This window comes from Natrix helvetica (genome assembly GCF_964273705.1).
Source record: "Natrix helvetica genome assembly, chromosome: 4".
Taxonomy (NCBI): domain Eukaryota; kingdom Metazoa; phylum Chordata; class Lepidosauria; order Squamata; family Natricidae; genus Natrix; species Natrix helvetica.
In genome coordinates this window covers 171,046,566-171,066,531 of record NC_138550.1, presented here as the reverse complement: position 1 = coordinate 171,066,531, position 19,966 = coordinate 171,046,566, and the positions used below count along the sequence as shown (strand labels likewise).

The window sequence follows — 19,966 nt, the reverse complement described above, 5'->3', positions numbered from 1 at the left end:
AGCTGCCTCCTGAAAAAAAGCACTTTTGGAATAAAAACAATCCCTTTTTCATTCCAAAACATCTAGCAAACTTATCACCTGACTATAGAAAAGGAGAAATTGCAGAATACCCTCTCCACACAAAGTTGCTGATGCCAAATACAGTACAGGCAGTCCTCGTTTAACGGATGTCTCCTTTAGTGATCATTTGCAGTCACAAGACCAATGAAAAAAGTTTACAGCCCCTTATCCTAACCAACTCTTCCAAATGTGTGAGGGTTTTTTTCCCCCCAAAACGCAACTGGGCTTCTTGATTTTTTTCCTTTGAAAACATTTGGCTTCTCATCCAAGAAACGTCTTCAGAACTTGAAGAAGCTTCTTGGACAAGAAGTGAAATGTTTTCGACAAGGGGGAAAAAACAAACAAAGCAGAAACTCCTGTTGGCTTTTAGGGGGGAAAAAAGGACCTTTGGGGACAACCATGAAGCAGGTGATGGAGAATCTCCCCTGATCTTTACAGCCAATTCTCCCATTTACGACCTTCGTAGGTGAGAGAAACCAAAGGAAGGTCAGGTTTCACTTTGTGACTGGTTTCTTTAATGACCAAGTTGCTAGTCCCTGTTGTGGTCACTAAATAGCAATAGGACGTAGACTTATATACCACTTCATAGTACTTTTACAGCCCTCTCTAAGCAGTGTACAGAGTCAGCCTCTTTCCCCCAACAATCTGGGTCCTCATTTTACCCACCTCGGAAGGATGGAAGTTCAACCTTGATCCGGTCAGGGTCGAACTGCTGGCAGTGGGCAGAGTTGGCCTGCAATACTGCACTCTAACCACTGCGCCACCACGGCCCTCCCTCCCTCCCTTTTTCATTTCATTCCATTCCATTCTCCCTCCTTTCCTCCTTTCTTCCCCCCTCCCTTCCTTCCCACTTAGCACTTAGACTTATATCCCGCTTCACGGGCCTTTCCAGCCCCCTCTAAGCGGTTTACAGAGTCAGCCTCTTGCCCCCAACAATCTGGGTCCTCATTTGAACCACCTCGGAAGGACGGAAGGCTGAGTCAATCTTGAGCCTGGTGAGATTCGAACTGCTAGCAGTGGGCAGAGTCAGCCTGCAATACCCCATTCTAACCACTTTGCCATCACGGCCCTCCCTCCCTCCCTCCCCACTTAGCAATAGCACTTAGACCAGGGGTGTCCAAACTTGGGAACTTTAAGACTTGTGGACTTCAACTCCCAGTCTGGGAGTTGAAGTCCACAAGTCTTAAAGTTCCCAAGTTTGGACACCCCTGACTTAGACTTATATCCCGCTTCCCTCTGAAGGACGTAAGGCAACCTTGAACCCTAAAGGAACTCTGCACAGCGACCTCTGTTCCCCATCCGACACGCCCACGTGGCTCACGGGAGGGATGCCCCCCTCCCCACCCCTCACCAAAGAGGACCGGCCAGGAAGCAGTTGGGTGAGGCGGTTGCTTTAATGAGACGTCCGTGGCTCCCGTGGGCTTCTCGTTCAGGTGCTTCTCTCTCTCTCTCTCTCTCTCTTTGGCCAGGGACACTGGACGGATCCTGGCAGAACGGCCTCTGTCCATTCTGGCTCAGACCGTGTACAGCACGGAGGCAAAGGAGAGGGTCAGGAAGATGCCGAAGGTGTGGGGGAAGCCCAGCCAATCCACCAGGCTACCTGCCACGGTGCTGAAGGCCACTTTCCCGAGGACCTCGATAGCAGCCAGAAGGCTGTAGTGAGTGGCCTGTGGGGAGAAATTTGCCATTGGTCAGAAACGGGGGTGTAGGGTCTTCTACTTGAGTTTGGGGTTGGACTAGATAACCTACAAGGTCCCTTCCGACTCTTTGACAATCTGGAATAAGGAGAGGGGGAAGCAAGGTGACATGCCCCCCCCCCAATAATTCCAGGTGTCAACTCTGAAGCCACCTTTGACAGCTTCAGTGCTGCCACACTGGAGCTGAGAAATAGGGAGGGGGATTAGAGATAGCTGGGGGTTTTGTAGCCAAAACAAAATACTTTCTCTTGGAAACCAAGGCCGTTCTCACGCCAGGAAGGAGGAGTGAGGTCACCAGGCAACCAGGCGCTGCTTTGATTGGGCCATGTGACTGATTGTTTGGGGCTGAGGGAAAACTTTTGCTTTTAATTAGGGGAGAACCGTGGGAATTTTCAGAGTCGGTTTTCACTAAAACTGTGCCAATAGGGTATATCTCATAAAGCTCTTCCTTGAGGAATCTAGCTGCCAACTTGGAGTTCTTGTTTGCAACACAGGGGTGAAATGCTACCGGTTTGGGCCGCTTCGCCCGAACCGGTAGTAAAAAATGCTAATGGTTTGCAGAACCAGTAGTAAAAAATACTTTTAAAAGTTTAAAAAAAAACTTTCCGACGATCGCACATCACACAGCTGATATTCGGAACTTTTTTTTTTTTACATTTTAAGGTTTTTTTTTTTATTACAGGTTCTCCAGAAATGTAGGGGTGGGGTGGGGGTCCATTTTTGCTCCCAGCAGAAAGAAAGGGAGGGAGGGAGGGAGGGAAAAAGGAGAGAGAGAGAGAGAAAGAAAGAGAAAGAAAGAAAGAAAAAGAAAGGGAGGGAGGGAAAAAGGAGAGAGAGAAAAAGAAAGAAAGAAAGCGAGGGAGGGAGGGAAAAAGGAGAGAGAGAAAGAAAGAAAAAGAAAGGGAGGGAAAAAGGAGAAAGAGAGAAAGAAAGAAATGGAGGGAGGGAGGGAAAAAGGAGAAAGAAAGAAAGAAAGAGAAAGAAACAAAAAGAAAGAAAGGGAGGGAAAAAGGAGAGAGAGAGAAAGAAAGAGAAAGAGAAAGAAAGAGAAAGAAAGAAAAAGAAAGGGACGGAGAGGAAAAAAGGAGAGACAGAGAGAGAGAGATGAAAGAAAGAAAGAAAGAAAGAAAGAAAGAAAGAAAGAAAAGGAAAGGGGGGAGGGGAAAAAAGAGAGAGAGAGAAAGAAAGAGAAAAAAGAGAGAAGAGAGAAAGAAAGAGAAAGAAAGAAAGGGAGGGAGGGAAAAAGGAGAGAGATAGAAAGAAAAAGAAAGAAAAAGAAAGAAAGGGACGGAGAGTGAAAAAGGAGAGAGAGAGAGAAAGAAAGAAAGAAAGAAAGAAAGAAAGAAAGAAAGAGAAGGAAAGGGGGAGGGAAAAAGGAGAGGGAGAGAGAGAAAGAAAGAGAAAAAAGAGAGAAGGAAGAGAGAAAGAAAGAGAAAGAAAGAAAAAGAAAGGGAGGGAGGGAGGGAAAAAGAAGAGGAAGGGAGGACTACAAACCTGGCACGAGACGCAGCTTCAGAGGATAATCCATGGCTGGAAGGGACCTAGAGGTCACCTAGTCCAACCCTGCTCCAGCAGGACATTGTTAAAGCGAGTTTCTGTCTTTTGAGCACCCAGTCACATGACTACATAGCCCCGCCCACCCCATCACGTGACCCCCCCACCAAGCCACGCCCACAGAAGGGGTAGTGAGAGAACCTAGCCTTCCCCCTGTTGCAGTGGATCCATTCCTCTGGCGTTCCCTGAACCCACCTGGATCCTCTCCGGGGCCTTCTGGGTGCACAGCATCATCTTGCTGAAGACCAGCGTGGTGATCAGGCCCCCGATGAAGTGCTGGATGCACATGCTCAGCACCGCTGCCACTGCAACGAGAGCCCCAGTCAGCCCAGGGGCGGGTGGGACGGACGAGCAGCTGCTCCAACTTCCAGCCACAAGGAAGGGCGGAGGTTTTGGATCGGTCATAAGACGGGGCAGGGACGCAAGGCCGGTGATGGGCTACGTTCTCAACCCACAGAGTCCCAGGGCTGGAAGGGACCCTGGAGGTCTTCTAGTCCAACCCTCTGCCCAAGGGAGGTGATCTGGGTGTCCCTGGTGGTCAGTGGATGCTGAGGGATTCCTGAGCGGGCTTAGGGCCTTCTGAGGAATCTAGCAAGCTGTTTCCTGGAGCTCCTTGATGGACCGTTGGCATCAAGAGGCAACCTAGGTACTTGAAATAAAACATGAAAAACGGTTGCAGGAACTGACTATATGTCTAGTTCAATGAAAAGAAGGACCAGGGGAGACATGATAGCATTGTTCCAATATCTCAGGGGTTGCCACAAAGAAGAGGGAGTCAAGCTATTCTCCAAGGCACCTGAGGACAGAACAAGAAGCAATGGGTGGAAACTAATCAAGGAGAGAAGCAACTTAGAACTGAGGAGAAACTTCCTGACAGTGAGGACAATTAACCAGTGGAACAGAAGTTGCCTCCAGAGGTTGTGGGTGCTTGTTTAAAAAACAGGGTTTTCAAAGAGATTGGATAGCCATTTGTCTAGACTGGTAGAGAATCTCCTGCTTGAGCAGGGGGTTGGACTAGAAGACCTCCAAGGTCCCTTCCAACTCTGTCGTCGCCTTCTTCTTCTTCCTGAGGGGGACCTGGGGACTCCTGCATTCGGGAGCCAGAGGGCAAACGGCAACTTGCCCTGGAGGGGACCTGACTCACCTTCAAAGGCCGCTGAGTGGTCAGTGTAGGAGACCATCACCCAGGTCTGGAAAATGAGGTTGCAGAAGCGAAGGACCAGCAAGCTTTGCAGAGAGTCCGAATTCCTGATGGGGGGAAGAAGCTGGAGAGGTCGGAATTGAACCGGAGGGGCACCCAAGGACGTCCCGAGTTTGCTCGGGTGAAGGCCTGGCACGATTTGGCAGGGGGAGGCAAAAACCCTGCACCATTGTTAGAATTCTTGCAGGGAGGGGTGAGGTGGCCTAGAGTTAGAGATCTGGCCTCACCATCAGGAGGCTGTGAGTTCAATCCTAGCTAGAGATATGGCATTTGTCTCTTTGGGCACAATGAGAATATATCTGCTGAACAAAACTCCGCATTGGCGACAGGAAGGGCATCCGGCCAGTAAAAGCTCTGCTAGCTCCGTCCAGTTGCCCAGACTCCACCCTGTAAGGGATTATGGCACCGATGGCGAACCTTTTCGGCACTGAGTGTCCTAACAAGAATGTGTGTGCCTGTTTTACGGCTGTTTAGTCTGTTCTTTGGGGTCATTTTGAGGCTGGGTTGTTTTCTGGAAGGTTTTTTGGCCATTTTTGAGCTGAAAAATGGACTGAAAAAAAGCCCCCCAAACAGTCTGAAAAAGGCCTGGAAAACGGCCTGTTTTGGGCTGTGGTTTTTGGCTGTGTTTCGGGCCGTTTTCCAGTGCTCTGGCGCCCGTGAAGAGCGGCTGGCGGGCGTGCATGGGCATGCCATAAACCAGAAGAGCAGCGGGTGCCGACAGAGAGGGGTCGTTAAAAGAAGACGATGATTCTTAGAATTTGCACCCAGGGCACAAAAAGGGGCCCTCCCCCTGGGGACCAGAAAGGAAGATGGTGTCACCGAACCCAGAAGCCAGGAGGGAAGCCGAGAGGTGGGTTTGAGGGGCTCCAATGTAGCCACAGCCCTGGGTTCAACAGCAGATGTCCCCCAAACGAAGGGCTTTTGGGACAGAAGGACGCTGGAGATTTTAGTTATTCCGCTGGACTTTTTCCCCCTTCGTTCTGGGTTTTTTGGGGGGTGGGGGTGGGGGAAGGAAGCAAATTCCCATGATTCTCAAAAGAGGATCTCTCTGAGCTTGGAGGTTTTCTTGCAGACGTTTCATGATCAAACTAGGTAACATCATCAGTGCTAAAAGGGACTAGGGTGTGAAGAGGAGGAAGAAGAGGAGGAGGAGGAAAATGACAATGAGGTCTTTGGTTCTCTTTTGAGTTTAGTGATTTTCCTGCAGACATTTGATTACTCAACTAGGTAACATCATCAGTGCTAGAAGGGACAGAGAGCCAAGCCCACTCCTTTCTAGCACTGATGGTGTTACCTAGTTGAGTAATGAAACATCTGCAAGAAAAACGCCAAGCTCAGAGAGCACCAGGGACCCCTCAGGTGAACCCTCAGCTTCAAATATTTTCCTTTATTGGGAAAGAGAAGTGAGGCCTGCTCAATATTCCTCCTCCCTCAAGGGCTATTGTCGAAAATGGGAGAGAGAGAGAGAGAGAAAGAGAAGAAGAGTTTAAGAAAGGAAAAGGGGGGGGGGGGGATACCGGATTCTAAATCCCAGGATCCCAGGGAGAGATTTCCAAGGAAGAGAGAAAAGGCTCCCCATAATTTACCTGCCTTCTGACATCAGGTGGCCCCCCAGGGAAGAACCTACAATGGAGAAGGTGGTGGCCACAATCCCGTTCCAGAAGCCCAGCTTCTGGGGAGAGAAGCTGTGGTCCAGGAGGAAGAGGGGGAACATGGAGATCGACCCCTGCTCACCTGCGGGGAGAACGGAGGGTCAGTTCCTGGCAAGGCACCTGAAGGCTTCGCCTTATTTATAGTATTTATAAATAATATAAATATAATATGAATAATAACCATAAATAGGGTGGTTTATGATGCCATAAGCCAATCAGAGTTGCTTAATAGAGAGATGGGGGGCATAAATTTAAATTGAATAAACAAATGAGTATAAGCAATTTGAAAACAAAACAAAAAGGACCTTAGAATAATTGTTACGATGATCCGTTGAGCATACATTTTAAATACAGAGATCACAGACGTAGGTTTTTGTGAAGGCACAAAGCATGGAGATATAGGAAAATATGTCTATTAAATGATAAATAGTAGATAACCTTGCCATTTTTTAGTGTAGGTACATTGGCACATATTAATAGTGAAATTCTGTCGCCTGAAAGATGAAAACAAAAATAAGCATTTCAATTATAAAAATCAAGTTGCTTCAATTAGCTTCTCACATTTTCTTTCAGGGGTTCTCTTTTATTGCCTCTTGCTGTTTTGAAAACGTGGCTCTTAGCACAAAGCAGCCACGGAAGGCAGGCGATAGATACGGCTTTTCGCAGTCAGCCACATCCCATCTTCTCTTTGGAAAGCTCTCACTTCTCCTCCAGGTGGTTTTCTTCTGCTCTCAGTTCTCCCAAAAGCTTCTTGGATGAGAAGCAAAGGGGAGAAAAAACCATCCCAAGGAAGCCCAGTTGCCTTTTGCAAAAAGCATCTTTGGGACGACGGGTCTTTGGGCGGCTGAGAATCTCTGGAGTAGACAATTCAGTCAGCCGTGGCTTTCAGCTCACAAGGGAACCAAGCCAGGCGGAGTTCATGTATGCGTTCAAAATGGACTGGTGTGTGTGTGTGTGTGTGTGTGTGTGTTTGTAAGGTAAAGGTAAAGGTTCCGCTCGCACAGATGTGCTAATCGTTCCTGACTCTAGGGGGCGGTGCTCATCCCCTTTTCAAAGCCGAAGAGCCAGTGCTGTCCGAAGACGTCTCCGTGGTCATGTGGCCGGCATGATTAAACACCAAAGGCTCACGGAAGGCTGTTCCCTTCCCACCAAAGGTGGTTCCTATTTTTCTACTTGCATTTTTGACCTGCTTTCGAACTGCTAGGTTGGCAGGAGCTGGGACAAGTCACGGGAGCTCACTCCGTTATGCAGCATTAGGGATTCGAACCGGCGACCTTTCTGATCTTAGCATCTTAACCACTGAGCCACCGCGTCCCAGTTTGCATGCATGTCTAAATACCGCATATGTTTGTGGGGGGGCATGTATGGGTATGGAGGTGTGTGTTTATGTATACAGGTAGTCCTCGACGTACAACAGTTCATTTAGTGACCATTCAAAATTGAGGCAAAGAAAACAGTGACTTATGACCGTTTTTCACACTTATGACCGTTGCAGCTTCCCCAGTCACTTGACCAAGATTCGGATGCTTGGCAACTGGTTCGTATATATGACGGTCGCAGCGTCCCTGGGGGGGAGGTCACATGATTCCCCTTTTGCGACCTTCTGACACGCAAAGTCAGTGAGGAAGCTGGATTCACTTAACGACCAGGTGACTGACTTAACAACTGCAGGGCTTTGCTTAACAACGGTGGCAAGAAAGGTCGTAAAACGGGGCAAAACTCAGTTAACAAATGTCTCTCTTAGCAATGGGAATTTTGGGCTCCATTATGATCGTAAGTCGAGGACTGCCTGTATTCCCTCACCTGAAGGACATCCAAGAGACCGGAAAAGTTTTCCCCACAAAATGCACATAGAGGTGAAATTCCTTATTGCAACATGTGGTCTGAAATTGCCTTGGCCAAATATTAATTCTTATTATGAGATTTCCACAAGTTTGAACTGCACGCATTGCATGGTTGATTCTGACCCCCGTTAAGATATTTTATACCTACATATATATAAAAGAAACAGACATTGCGATCTCCGGAACTTTAAAATATGTTGCGCACTTAGCTTTCGTTAGCCACTGCTAACATCATCAGAGTGTAAAATCCATTAGAGAGATACCTGCCTTCATACACTATTAATCCACTTGGCCCATCCACCTGCCTCCCACCTGTAATTAGCTTTGTTGTTTTTACATCAGGCGTGTTAATCGATGCTCCTACTCCTTCTTCCTCCCCTGTCCAACACAGCTTGAGCTGCTCATCCCCAGGGAATAATGCTGATCTGTCTGATGTCAGCATTCTCTCTGGCTTCCTCCCACACCGCCTCCCTCTTCTTCTCTCTGGCAGGCACATCTGATCTAGTCACCAGCTTCATTTGTTGCTTTGCCTGTGATCTTGTAATGGGCCTATCACCTGCGGAATGGCCAAATGGGTTAAGAGTGTATAAAGCCAGGTATCCCTTTAATGGTTTCTACACTCTGATGATGTGAGCAAAAGCTAAGTGCGCAATCTATTTTAAAGTTCTAGAGATCGCAAGGTCTGTTTCTTCTTTTATAGCTACACCTGGAATTCGCATTTTTAGGACAATTCGCAATACATACATACATACATACATATATCCTCATCTTCTATTTCAAGGAATTAATGATGTTTGTGGTTTATGTGCTGTTCTGTGACCAAATAAAGATCTGATGATGATGATGATGAAGAACTCCCACACACAACTGGCCTGCTATACAAAGCCTCTTCCACAAGCAACAGATAGAGGCAGTCCTCGACTTACAACCGTTCACTTAGTGATCATTCGAAGTTACAACAACAGCACTGAAAAAACCGACTTACGACCGCTTCTCACGCTTAGGACCGTGGGAGCATCCCCATGGTCACGTGACGTACGTTGGATGCTGGACAACTGGCTCACATTTATGACGGTCGCCCTATCTCGGGATCACACGATCCCCTCTTGCGTCCCTTCCAACAAGCCAATGGGGACGCCTGATTCACTTAACAACCGTTCTTAATTTTAACAACGGCGGCGATTCACTTAAAAACTGTGGCAAGAAAGGTTGTAGAAGGGGGGAACCTTAACCAATGTCTCACTTAGCAACAGAAATGGGGCTCCACCGTGTCGTAAGCCGAGGACTGCCTGTCTCAGCAATTATTTCTGCCGTTCCTCCCCCCCTCTCCCCCCCCGCTTTGGGGAAAAGAAAGACTCACCCAACTTGTAGATGAGGACTAAGCCAGCAGTCCACAGTGTGTCCGGCACAAGGAGAAGCTCATGGAAGAACCCCAGAAGGTTTAGGTTGTCCTCCTTGGCCTGGCTGCCCCGAGGAGAGGGCCTCAGGTGAAAGGTGGAGGTGAACCAGCTGGCCGCAGCGTATATGAGAGCCAGATAGACGAAGAGGGCCCCCCAGCCCAGGTGATGGAGCAAAGTCAGCAGGCCGCCTCCGGCCAGGACGGACCCCAGTTTGTAGGCCACCACCTGGATGCTATTCCCAAAGCCCAGCTCCTCGGGTCCCAGCATCTGGATGGCGATCCCGTCGGTCGCCACGTCCTGGAGGGAAGCGAAGAGGTTCATGAACAGCAGGACGAGGGCCACTCCGAGGAAGTCCACCTCCGGGGTCAGGAAGGAGCAGGCCAGGCAGGTGAGGGCCAGGCCGCTCATGGTGAAGATGAGCCAGGCCTTCTTGGAGAAATACCAGTCCACGAAGGGCGCCCAGAACACCTTGAGGAACCATGGCAGGTAAAGCAGCTTGGTCAGGCTGATCTTGGTGAAGGAGAGGCCCACCGTCCGGAAGTAGATGGGCAAGAGTCCGGACTGCAGCCCGTAGGGGATTCCTTGCACGAAATACAGCAGGAAGAGGAACCAGAATTTCAAGCTCATCGTTCGGTCCTGGTCCACCCTGCAGGGAAAGAAAGAAAGAAAGAAAGAGAGGGAGAGAGGGTGGGAGGGAGGGAGGGAGGGAGGGAGGGAAGGAAGGGAAGGAAGGAAGGGAGGAAGGAATCAATTAATCCATCCATCCATCCATCCATCCATCCATCCATCCATCCATCAATCAATCAATCTAACTGACCATCTGGCATCGGCCTCAGGAGAATGAAAGGGCTCATCACGTGTGCCATAGGTTCGCCATCATGGGTATAATATACGTATAAATGTATATTTGTTTTCGTAGATTTTCACGGGTGTAGGTATGCTGGTTTTGTTGTATTCGGGTCTTTTCCCGTGTAAGGTTGAGATCTCAACCTTACACGGGAAAAGACCCGAATACAACAAAACCAGCATAAATGTATATGTGTATATGTATGTATACATACGTACATATACATTTGTGTATATGTGTATATTTGTTTATGTGTATGTTACGTGTACACTTTTGAGAGCAGGCAACAGAATTTCATTTTGAATGTGCGCCAGTGCGCCCACAGTAAAAAACGACAATAAAAGTTATCTTTAAACTAATAAATGAAAATCCCGCCACTCCAGGAAGGAAAGATGGACGATTATGGGCTGGATGGGGACCCTCCCAGCGCTCCATTTGAAAGAAGGAGGTGTGGAAAGAAAGAAAGTCTCTTCCTTTTACTCTACTGGCCTTCACCCATTATTGTTTTTTTTTAATATATATATATATATATATATATTTATTGTTTTTACATTTAAAACAATGCAATGCCGTGGTGATCATACATTCACATTATGTACAGCTAGTTTCAACCATTAACAGTTATTCTACTTAATACATTGTCTGTCCTTCTGTTCGATCGCCATATATACATTTATTCCAGTCTTGTCATCTTAACTTATACCAGTCATAAAATCTATTCCATACCTCAAAATATTCTGATTCCCCTTTATTTTTAAGTTCCAAAGTGAGCCTATCTGCTTCTGCACAGGCCAACACTTTTCTGATTATATCTAGCTCTGATGGTGTATTTTCTTTTTTCCAATGCCGTGCATAGGTTATGCGCGCTGCAGTCAGTATATGTATAATTAGATAGAGTGTATCTTTCTTAAACCCCTCCGGTATTATGCCTAGGAGAAAAGTTTCTGGTTTAAACATAATTTGTTCTCCCACCATTTGTTCTAACCACGATTGGATCATTTTCCAATATTTTTTTGCGTCATTGCATGTCCACCACATATGGTAGAAAGTGCCTGGTGTTTTTTTACACTTCCAACAATTTGGGGCCAGATTTTTGAACATTTTAGAAAGCTGTGCTGGCGGGAGATGCCATCTGTAGAACGTCTTGTAAAGGTTTTCTTTATACGCCGTAGCCAATGTTAATTTCTGATTAAGTATCCAAAGTTTTTCCCACTTAGCCAATTCCACATTGTAACCAAAATTTTTCGCCCAGGCGACCATGGTTTCTTTGACATGTTCTTCCTCTAGTTTATATTCCAACAAAAATCTATACAGCACTTTGATCAGTGTGTTTTCTGTCTGCATCAAAAGTTTATCTAATATTGTGTAGTCTTTGGCAATACCTTCCTTCTTCCTATCCTGTGCATACCTTGATTGTATCTGTAAATAAGACCAACATTCTACTTGTACCCCTTGTGATGCCAATTCTGATCTGGTTTTGATCTCCCCCCTGCCTGTTCAATAACTCTTTATATGTGACTATATTTTCCACGTTAATTAAATTTGGTTCACCCATTATTGTTAATTCACTCTAATGCCATCCTAAATAGCTTTCATAACATCCCAGCGCATGGAGAAAAAAAGTAGTTACGTTCTTGGAAGCCAGTTTCTCGCCATTGCAGGATTCCCTGTAAAAGAAGAGGGGGAGAAAGGGGGAGCCAGATGCAAGACGCTTTCTTTTCCCTTGACTGTATTTATTAAATTAAATTCATTTTTATTTATTTAATTTAGTTAAATTTATTTAAATTAAATTAATTGAACACTCCACCTTTGACCTCTTTCCAGAGCACAATACCACAGTCTTTTGAGACTGAAGGATGCCAATGATGATGACGTATTTATTTAATAAATAAAATTTTAAAAATAATTTTAAAAATAATTTTTTAAAAATTTTATTTAATAAATAAAATTAAAATTAAAAAATTTACGGGTAGACTTCAACTTACAACAGTTCTTTCAGCGCCCGTTGGAAGTGACAATAGCACCGACATAATGACCATTTCCCACACTTATGACCTCCTCCCCCCCCGGTCACATGATCAAGATTGGGCTGTTTGGCAAGTGACTCATATGTAGGGCAGTTTCCGGGTCCTGGGGTCACTGTAAACCTTCTGGCATGTTATTGGCTTAACAGCTGCTGTGATTCACTTAGCGACGGTGGCAAGGAAGGTCGTAAAACGGGCCAATAATCAATTGACATGTGTCTCGCTTAGCAACATAAATGTTGGGCTCAGTTGTAATTCTGCCTGGTTTCTAATGAGCTTCCAGGGGGTCCCTGCTGCTGCCTCCCCGGCCCCTCCAACAAAGCCGGGGCTGGGGTCGCCTTGAGTCTGCAGAACTCCTTACCACTGGAGGAGCCGACCGCCCAGCTGACGTCTCCAAGGAAGAAGCCGGCCCCACTTGGACAGAAAGGCCCTCAGGGGCTGTTGCCCAGCCAGCTTCCCCAACCTGGCGCCCCCATGCCCGCCGCCCCCCGGCGTTGCCAGGGCAACTGCGCTCAAGGACCCCTCTTCCGCGCTGCAACCGGCAGGGGGCGCTGGGCGGGAGGAACGCGGCTTTCTTGATCATAAAGAAAGAGGAAGTGACGCAGTGGAATCGCTGCGGAGGTCGGGCCTGGAACGGAAACGGGTAGGCCCTATAGGCCGCCTTGGCCCTTAGAGACATAGGGGCGGCGCTCTGCGGAGTGGAAGCGTCCCATTGGCTCCTTCTGGTCCTCAGGGCTTCACCTCTCTATATTAAGTGTCCCTTGGGCTGCGAGGAGCACCGGAAGAGGTGGGCGTGGGAGACTTTCCGGTCTCACAGGCAGCGTAAAGATACTTGAAGGACTCTTAGTTTACTGCTCCGGTGGGGGAATAATGCCGGGAACGATGGTTCCGGCGCAGGGCTTCCCTCCTTCGGCGGAGGCTGCTGTCTTGAAGCCCCGAGCGCAAACGGGGAAGGCCGGAATCTCCCTCCTGAATGGGGAGCGGCTCTTGCCAAGCTCCGCACCGCACCTGGGACGCAGCTCCATCCCCATTCCTTATGGGAGCAGGGCCGGAATTATTCTACTTGAATATAAACCGAGAACAAACCCCACTAGAACTGATGGTGTTATCTAGTTGGATAATGAAACGTCTGCAAGAGAAAAAAACCCACATTGGGGAGAATTGGAAGACCCCATAATCCTCTTCCCTCCCCCCTCCTCATCTCTGTGCAAATCCCACTCCCTTCTAGCACTGATGATGTTTCCTCGTTGGGTCATGAAACGCCTGCAAGAAAATCACTCAAGTTCAGAGAGTGCCAAGGACCCCTCATTTCAACCCTGAGTTACACATAATCTCCTTTATTGGCTTCTAACCTCCCATAACAACACCTTTTGCTGCAATAGTGGTCTATCACCCTCTATCGCCCCAATCATCTTCCTCCAGTTTTAATCATACTTTATTTTTCAGTGCACAACCTATGTACAATGAGGTTGGTTGAGCAGTGCAGAAATCTCTACAGGTAGTCCTCAACATATGGCCACAAGTGAGCCCAAAAGGTTACGTGAGTTTTGCTGTTTTACCTTTCTTCCCACCACTGTTGTTAAGTGAATCACTGCAGCAGTTTAGTAACACGGTTGTTAAATGAAACTGGCTTCCGCACTGACTTTGCTTTTTGGAAGGTCGCAAAAGGGGATCACATGACCAGAGGACACTTGCGTCTGTCATAAATACGAGTCAGTTGCCAAGCGCCCAAATCTTGATCACTTGAGCATGTCATGTTAGGGCCGCAAGTGTGAAAAATGGTCATGTCACTTTTGTCAGCAATGTTGCAATTTAGAATGGTCACTAAATGAACCGCTGTAAGGCGAGAACTAGCTGTATTTTGTTATAGCCAGTTTGAAATTAGGAATTCCTGTTACCCATAATTACCTTTGGCCCAGGGATTTTTTTTAATCAAGCACCCTTCTGAATCAAGGGAAAACATTCTCCAGCCTTATTTATCCCGGATGTCTGTCTAGGTTTGCTCAGATACATCATTTTCTTTTTCATGGAGACCACCAGTCAGGAATTTGGAGGGAAGGAGAAAAAAAAAAGACTTGCCAACTCATGAAAGACCTGTAGGAAGTTATCACCCAGCCCCCTCCCAGAAAAATGAGATATCCTAGGAAATATTGAAAAGGCAGAATATTATATTTCTCTGGATGGGAAAAGGAAGAAACATGTTTTATAAAGAGAGAATAGCTCCCTGTAGTTTCTTGCCTCCACCGACTTTGTCAATGGGCCATTAAGAAGGCCAAGCCAGTCCCTTTACATCAGGGGTGTCCAAACTTGGGAACTTTAAGACTTGTGGACTTCAACTCCCAGAATTCCCCAGTTGAAGTCCACAAGTCTTAAAGTTCCTAAGTTTGGACACCCCTGCTTTACATAATAGTTCTCTCCTTCAGCTCAGGGGGATGGGATTAAGACATGATAATATTGGCTCTTTACCCAACTGGCCACATGGCATCTGAGAACTCAACCACACCTGGATTCAAAACGCATCCTAGAGAGTTGCCCCTGCATGGCCCCCTGGGAGTCTGACAACCAATCAGAAGACAAGCTCCAGATCAAAGGCCTGTTTCTTCCAACAGACCAACACAGGCCTCTTTCCCTAGAATTTAAGTTTGGTTTTCCACTGGACTTTCAAATCTGCATTGCTTGTTTGTTGAAAGGGCTGTTGGGAGAAACGTCCTTCTGGGTTCAGCTCCAAGTGGGGAAAAAGACACTGGAAACACGGAGGCTGCTTGGAAAGATGGTTTAATGGTGGTGGGCACGCCCACATGGCTTGAGCTCCTGAACGGAAAAGGGGGATCCCAGGCTTCAATGTTGGGTGGAGAAGAAGAAGAAGAGAGGGAAGGGCGGAAAGTCCCTGGCTTTATACTCGCTGTTTGGCCCCACATCTGTTTCCTGTCCCTGTGTAAGAAATGTATGTTTTTTATGGAAAAGTCAACTTTAGGAAGGAAACGACTTGGATGGAGCCAGTTTGACAGTGAAGCTCATGGCTAAGGGGTGGGGATGGGGCTGTTTGAGGAATGCTTTAATCCCTGCATTGAGCAGGGGGTTGGGCTCCATGACCTTAAGGGTCCCTCCCAGCTCTCAGAATCTTTGATTCAGAGGACATATCAAGGAATGAGTCTCTTTGCCCGCCCTCCTCCTCCTCCTCCTCCTCTTGGCACCGTTTTTATACAAAACTTTAATGCCCCACTCAAATGAGGAAGATTAAACTTATTTTAAAACTCCATGCTGTTTATATAGTAAAGAACAAAAGAAGCAAAAATGATTTGTTAGATTAAGTAAAAAAAATCTGTTTTATTCAGGTCAAGTTCTGCCAGGGAAAAACCTGCAACATTCCGCTTTTTCCTTAGAAGTATTTACTTAATATTGCATGCTATAGATAAGCAACGTGGGTTTGTTATCCAGTTCAAATGTCAGAAGGCAAATCAAGACTTCTAACTATCCTCAAAAAGAGGAACTATCTCAGGGGTCCCCAAACTTGGCAACTTTAAGACTTGTGGACTTCAACTCCCAGATTTCTCCAGCCAGCATAGCTGGCTGGAGAAATCTAGGAGTTGAAATCCACAAGTCTTAAAGTTGCCAAGTTTGAAGTCCTCTGAACTATCTGTTCTTCAAAAACTATTGAAAATTATAAATCAGCGCCTTATCCACTCCTTAAATCCTCAGTCCAACCCCATCATTGTCAGAATTCTGGAAGGGAAAGACACGAGGTGAAGGAACACTCTTTAAGATTTTGCCACATATGTAGGATTTCATAGTTTTGGAGTTAATTCAATATATATATATATAATATATTTTAAAGGACTCCCGTCCAATTTCTGTTTAGGCCAGGAGAACTTTCGTCAGTTGCTCCACCTATTTTGTAGAAAGCTTGGATATTTGGCTGCCACAGATCTTCTGGAAATGCAATGCTTGCAGTGTGGCCAACAAGCAAGGGAGGGAACAAGCAGAGCTGTGCCATGGGGCTTGGCCTCTCCAGATTCTGCCCGGCTCAATTCACCTCCAACGGATGATCTCCTCTGTAGCCAAGCGCATAATCTTATGGAAGTCAAAGTGAAGGTACTTTCTCCAGAAACGACGATCTCGGCCATAAATCTGAGCTGGGTAGCATGGACTCCCTGTGCAGACAAAGTACAAACCTCAATGAAGCAAGCACTATGATCAAAATTAACCCGGGGTTTGCATTGCATTAAAGATAAGGTGAGCTTTTACACTAGCATTCTGTGCACATCAGTGTATAGTTATGTCAATCATTCCACTGCATTAAACACAAAAGAAACTCCTGGCATATTTTTTTCTCCAACGAGTATAACTGAAAAGCCATGGGGGTACGGAAGTAGAAAAGACAGTTCTGATGCTTTTGTGTAAAAAACAGCATATGAAAACTTTTCCTTTCGCCCCCTGACCTCCCACTGTCCACCAATCAGTTACACCTGCTTGGGTCTGCCTCACGCTTCCAGGCAGCATACTTGCATTCCAGAGTTCCCTTCCAAACCTCCCTCATATGAGTTCATAAATCAAGAAAGTTTGGACCTTGTTAGTCCTGGATAAAAAAAAAAAACTCAAACCACCTTCACATTGTTGCCCAGAAAACCACGTGTATGTGACCTGCTGGGACTTGAAAGGAGGCCTTAACCCTTCTGTTAATACGACTGAGCAAAAACTCCCTAAGAGATCTATATATTTCTGTGTAATTCAGCAGAGTGCAGATTCACTTCCAAGAGGAACTTACCAATGCCATGGAAAATCCTCGCCACAGCCCTGCCAGAGAACTTTTCGTCTTGACGGATGGAGAGGAAGTGGCGAACGTCAGCCTGGATTTGCTGTTCCCATTGCTGAAACTATAATTGGGAAGAAAATTCCAGGGAAAGTGAAATTAGCATTAAGGGGGCTCCATAGCGAGGCACAATTTCAGACAAGGGCCGTGTTTGCAGCTTAAGTGCAAATGCTGTTCAATTTTAAAATAGGGCAGCCAGGAATGAACATTCCCTATCGTTTGTCTTTAAGCTGCTCCTATCAAACTAGGCTGGCTTTTTACCACCTGCCTCTCTGTAGCCATCTCTGTACAATCTTACAGAGATGCATGAATATTAGTTTGAACTTAGATGCTGCTTTACGTCCATCTAGCCTGCAGTTTTTGTAGCATGTTAGCCCAATGTTGCGCAGGGTGATTTGCAGTGGCTCCCCTTAAACTGTGGGGAATTACCCCTAGTTTCAGTTAGAGGTAGAGAAGAGGAAGCAAGCCTGTTCTCCAGAAAAGGAGTGTCTTTTTCTGTATGATGCTGATAGTAGCTTACTATGGCCCCATCCATGAAAATTCCTTGCGTGTTATTAGCAAGGGGCAGAGAGACTAGTTTCTGCTAATAACAGCTCTGCAGGACCATTGTCATTATTTAATGACCCCATAATCCAGGGATGAAATTCAATTTTTTTAACTACCGGTTCTGTGGACGTGGCTTGGTGGGCGTGGCAGGGGAAGGATACTGCAAAATCTCCATTCCCTCCCCACTCTGGGGCCAGCCAGAGGTGGCATTTGCCAGTTCTCCGAACTACTCAAAATTTCCACTACTGGTTCTCCAGGACCTGTCAGAACCTGCTGAATTTCACCCCTGCCATAATCCCTTGTGGGGTGGAGTCTGGGCAACTGAATGGAGTTGAGTGTTTACTGGCCAGATGCCCTTCCTGTCACCAGGGTGGAGTTTTGTTCAGCAGATATATTCTCATTGTGCCCAGAGAGAGAAATATCTGCTTCTACCCAGGATTGAACTCTCAGCCTCCTGATTGCAAGGCCAGAGCTCTACCTCTAGGCCACCGCACCACTCTTCTAACAGCTCTGCAGGATATTAGACAGAAAAAAGCCACATGTGGTCACTTGCTCCCTAATCGTTTTAACCCGAAATTTCAAGGACTACATCAAGTGAGCATCGGTTTTAAGAAGACAGCAGGGAAAGAAACCATTGTTTCCTCTGTCAAAATGAACTGCCTAAAAAGAGAGTCCAAATATGGAAAAAACAACCCTTGAGATATAAAATGCAATAAAATATATCATAAGAGAGTCCAAATAGAGAGATGGGAATGGCAATATTGGCAGTGACTGATGAGACACAAAGAAGGGTAATTAACCAGACGTTTTGGAAGCTTTTCAGGATACGTACAAGACAAAGGCAGTGAATTTCCACAAATGACTCCCACTTGGGGCATAGAAACCAGGGGTGTCCAACACTTTGAAGACTGTGGACTTCAACTCCCAGAATTCCTCTGTCAGCCATGCTGGCTAAAGAATTCTGGAAGTTGAAATCCACAAGTTGTACAGCTGCCAAGATTGGACACCCCTGCTCTAAAAATAAATAAAACAGTTCCCTTGGATCAAACCACCCTCCGGGGACCTCCATACGCATCAGGAAACACACACACACACACACACACACGCCCCTAGCAGAGCGACCCACCTGCAGAAGGCAAATTAGGGCAGAACCACATTTGTGACTTGGAGCCAGCTGTACACGAAAAGCTGGATTTCCTTACCTGCACGTGCTCTGGGTGATCAGCCCCACGCTCTGCACCCGGGGAAGTTTCATCCAGCACCGGATGCTTCTCAAAATAAGCCACCAGCAGGGACTTCAGCTGTCTGCTCCTCTCCTGGTCTGCATGGTCACAGCACGAGGCGTAAGTAGGGAACGCCACGCTGTGGAAAGGCAAACACAGAAGGGGAGGTAAGAACAATGGAGGTCCAGCAGGACAGGAAGTCCTCGACTTACAACCGCCAGTGACCGTTCAAAGTTACAATGGCACTGGAAAAAGTGATTTACGGGCAGGTTTAATATTTATGAGCATCCCCAGGGTCACATGATCAACAGACGTGTTGCCAACGGACTTGTTATTTATGACGGTTGCAGTGTCCCCGGGTTGTGATGTGATTTCCTTTTATGACCTTCTGACCAGCGAAGTCGATGGGGAAGCCAGATTCACTTAACAACCCCAAATCTCCGCTGCTAAATGAGGCTCTCTTAAGTGAGCTTTGCCCCATTTTCCGGCCTTTCCTGCCACAGTTGTTAAGCGAGTCACTGCAGTTGTTTCGTTAGTAACATGGCTGCTAAGCGAATCTGACTTCCCCATTGACTTGGCTTGTCAGAAAGTGTCACCAAGAGGGATTGCGTGACCCTGGCACACTGCGACCGCCATAAGTATGAGTCAGTGGCAAAGCGTGTGAATTTTAATCACCTGTCCATGGGGACGCTGCTACGGCCATCAGTATGTCAGTTGGTCTTACCTGAACTGCATGTCTCGAAGCCGGCATGGGAGGAGTCACAGGTGGGTATCATCACGGCCCATTTGCCCAGAGACAGAGGTAAATTTGAGGCCACTCTTGCAGGGGTGGGTTCCTGCCAGTTCTAACCTCTTCTATAGAAGTGGTTCCACAAATCTACCGAGCCATTTAGAACCGGTTCCAGCTCCCTCCCCCCGCCCGTCCTCATGCTTGCCCCGCCCACCGCTCACTGATTGGCTGGCTCACCAATCGCCTCGCCCGCCTCTAAGAGTCCTATCTAAACCTTAAAGTCTTAAAGCTGTCAAGTTTGAACACCCCTGGGGTTTTTTTTCTAAAGGGTTAGGGGTACAAGGGTCTTGTAACTTGACAGCTTTAAGACTTGCGTGC

The 19,966-nt window shown here is 46.9% G+C and overlaps 2 protein-coding genes across 5 annotated transcripts in view; both read right to left on the bottom strand.

Moving 5' to 3' along the window:
* Positions 1–1,447: 1,447 nt before the first annotated feature.
* On the bottom strand, positions 1,448–12,870 carry MFSD3 (major facilitator superfamily domain containing 3). Of its 3 annotated transcripts, XM_081951981.1 has the most exons (7): positions 12,641–12,870; positions 11,886–11,922; positions 9,369–10,054; positions 6,099–6,246; positions 4,456–4,559; positions 3,507–3,616; positions 1,448–1,727 (listed from the first exon to the last, which is right to left on the bottom strand). In XM_081951981.1, exons 2-7 carry the CDS (start codon positions 11,909–11,911, stop codon positions 1,575–1,577), a joined length of 1,227 nt encoding a protein of 408 aa, XP_081808107.1. In that variant the 5' UTR covers positions 11,912–11,922; positions 12,641–12,870; the 3' UTR covers positions 1,448–1,574. The 3 variants fall into 3 exon arrangements, with proteins under 3 accessions (XP_081808107.1, XP_081808108.1, XP_081808109.1); XM_081951982.1 differs by lacking the exon at positions 11,886–11,922; XM_081951983.1 differs by lacking the exons at positions 11,886–11,922; positions 12,641–12,870 and adding an exon at positions 12,241–12,305.
* A 2,720-nt stretch (positions 12,871–15,590) lies between these two features.
* Positions 15,591–19,966, bottom strand: part of RECQL4 (RecQ like helicase 4) — a 31,009-nt gene continuing 26,633 nt past the window's right edge. For both annotated transcript variants that reach the window (XM_081951943.1, XM_081951944.1), the window contains exons 23-25: positions 18,838–18,997; positions 17,045–17,153; positions 15,591–16,430 (exon numbers count right to left, since the gene is read on the bottom strand). In XM_081951943.1, the coding sequence (XP_081808069.1) occupies positions 16,309–16,430; positions 17,045–17,153; positions 18,838–18,997 (391 nt within the window). In that variant the 3' untranslated portion in view covers positions 15,591–16,308. The remainder of the gene's footprint in view (positions 16,431–17,044; positions 17,154–18,837; positions 18,998–19,966) is intronic.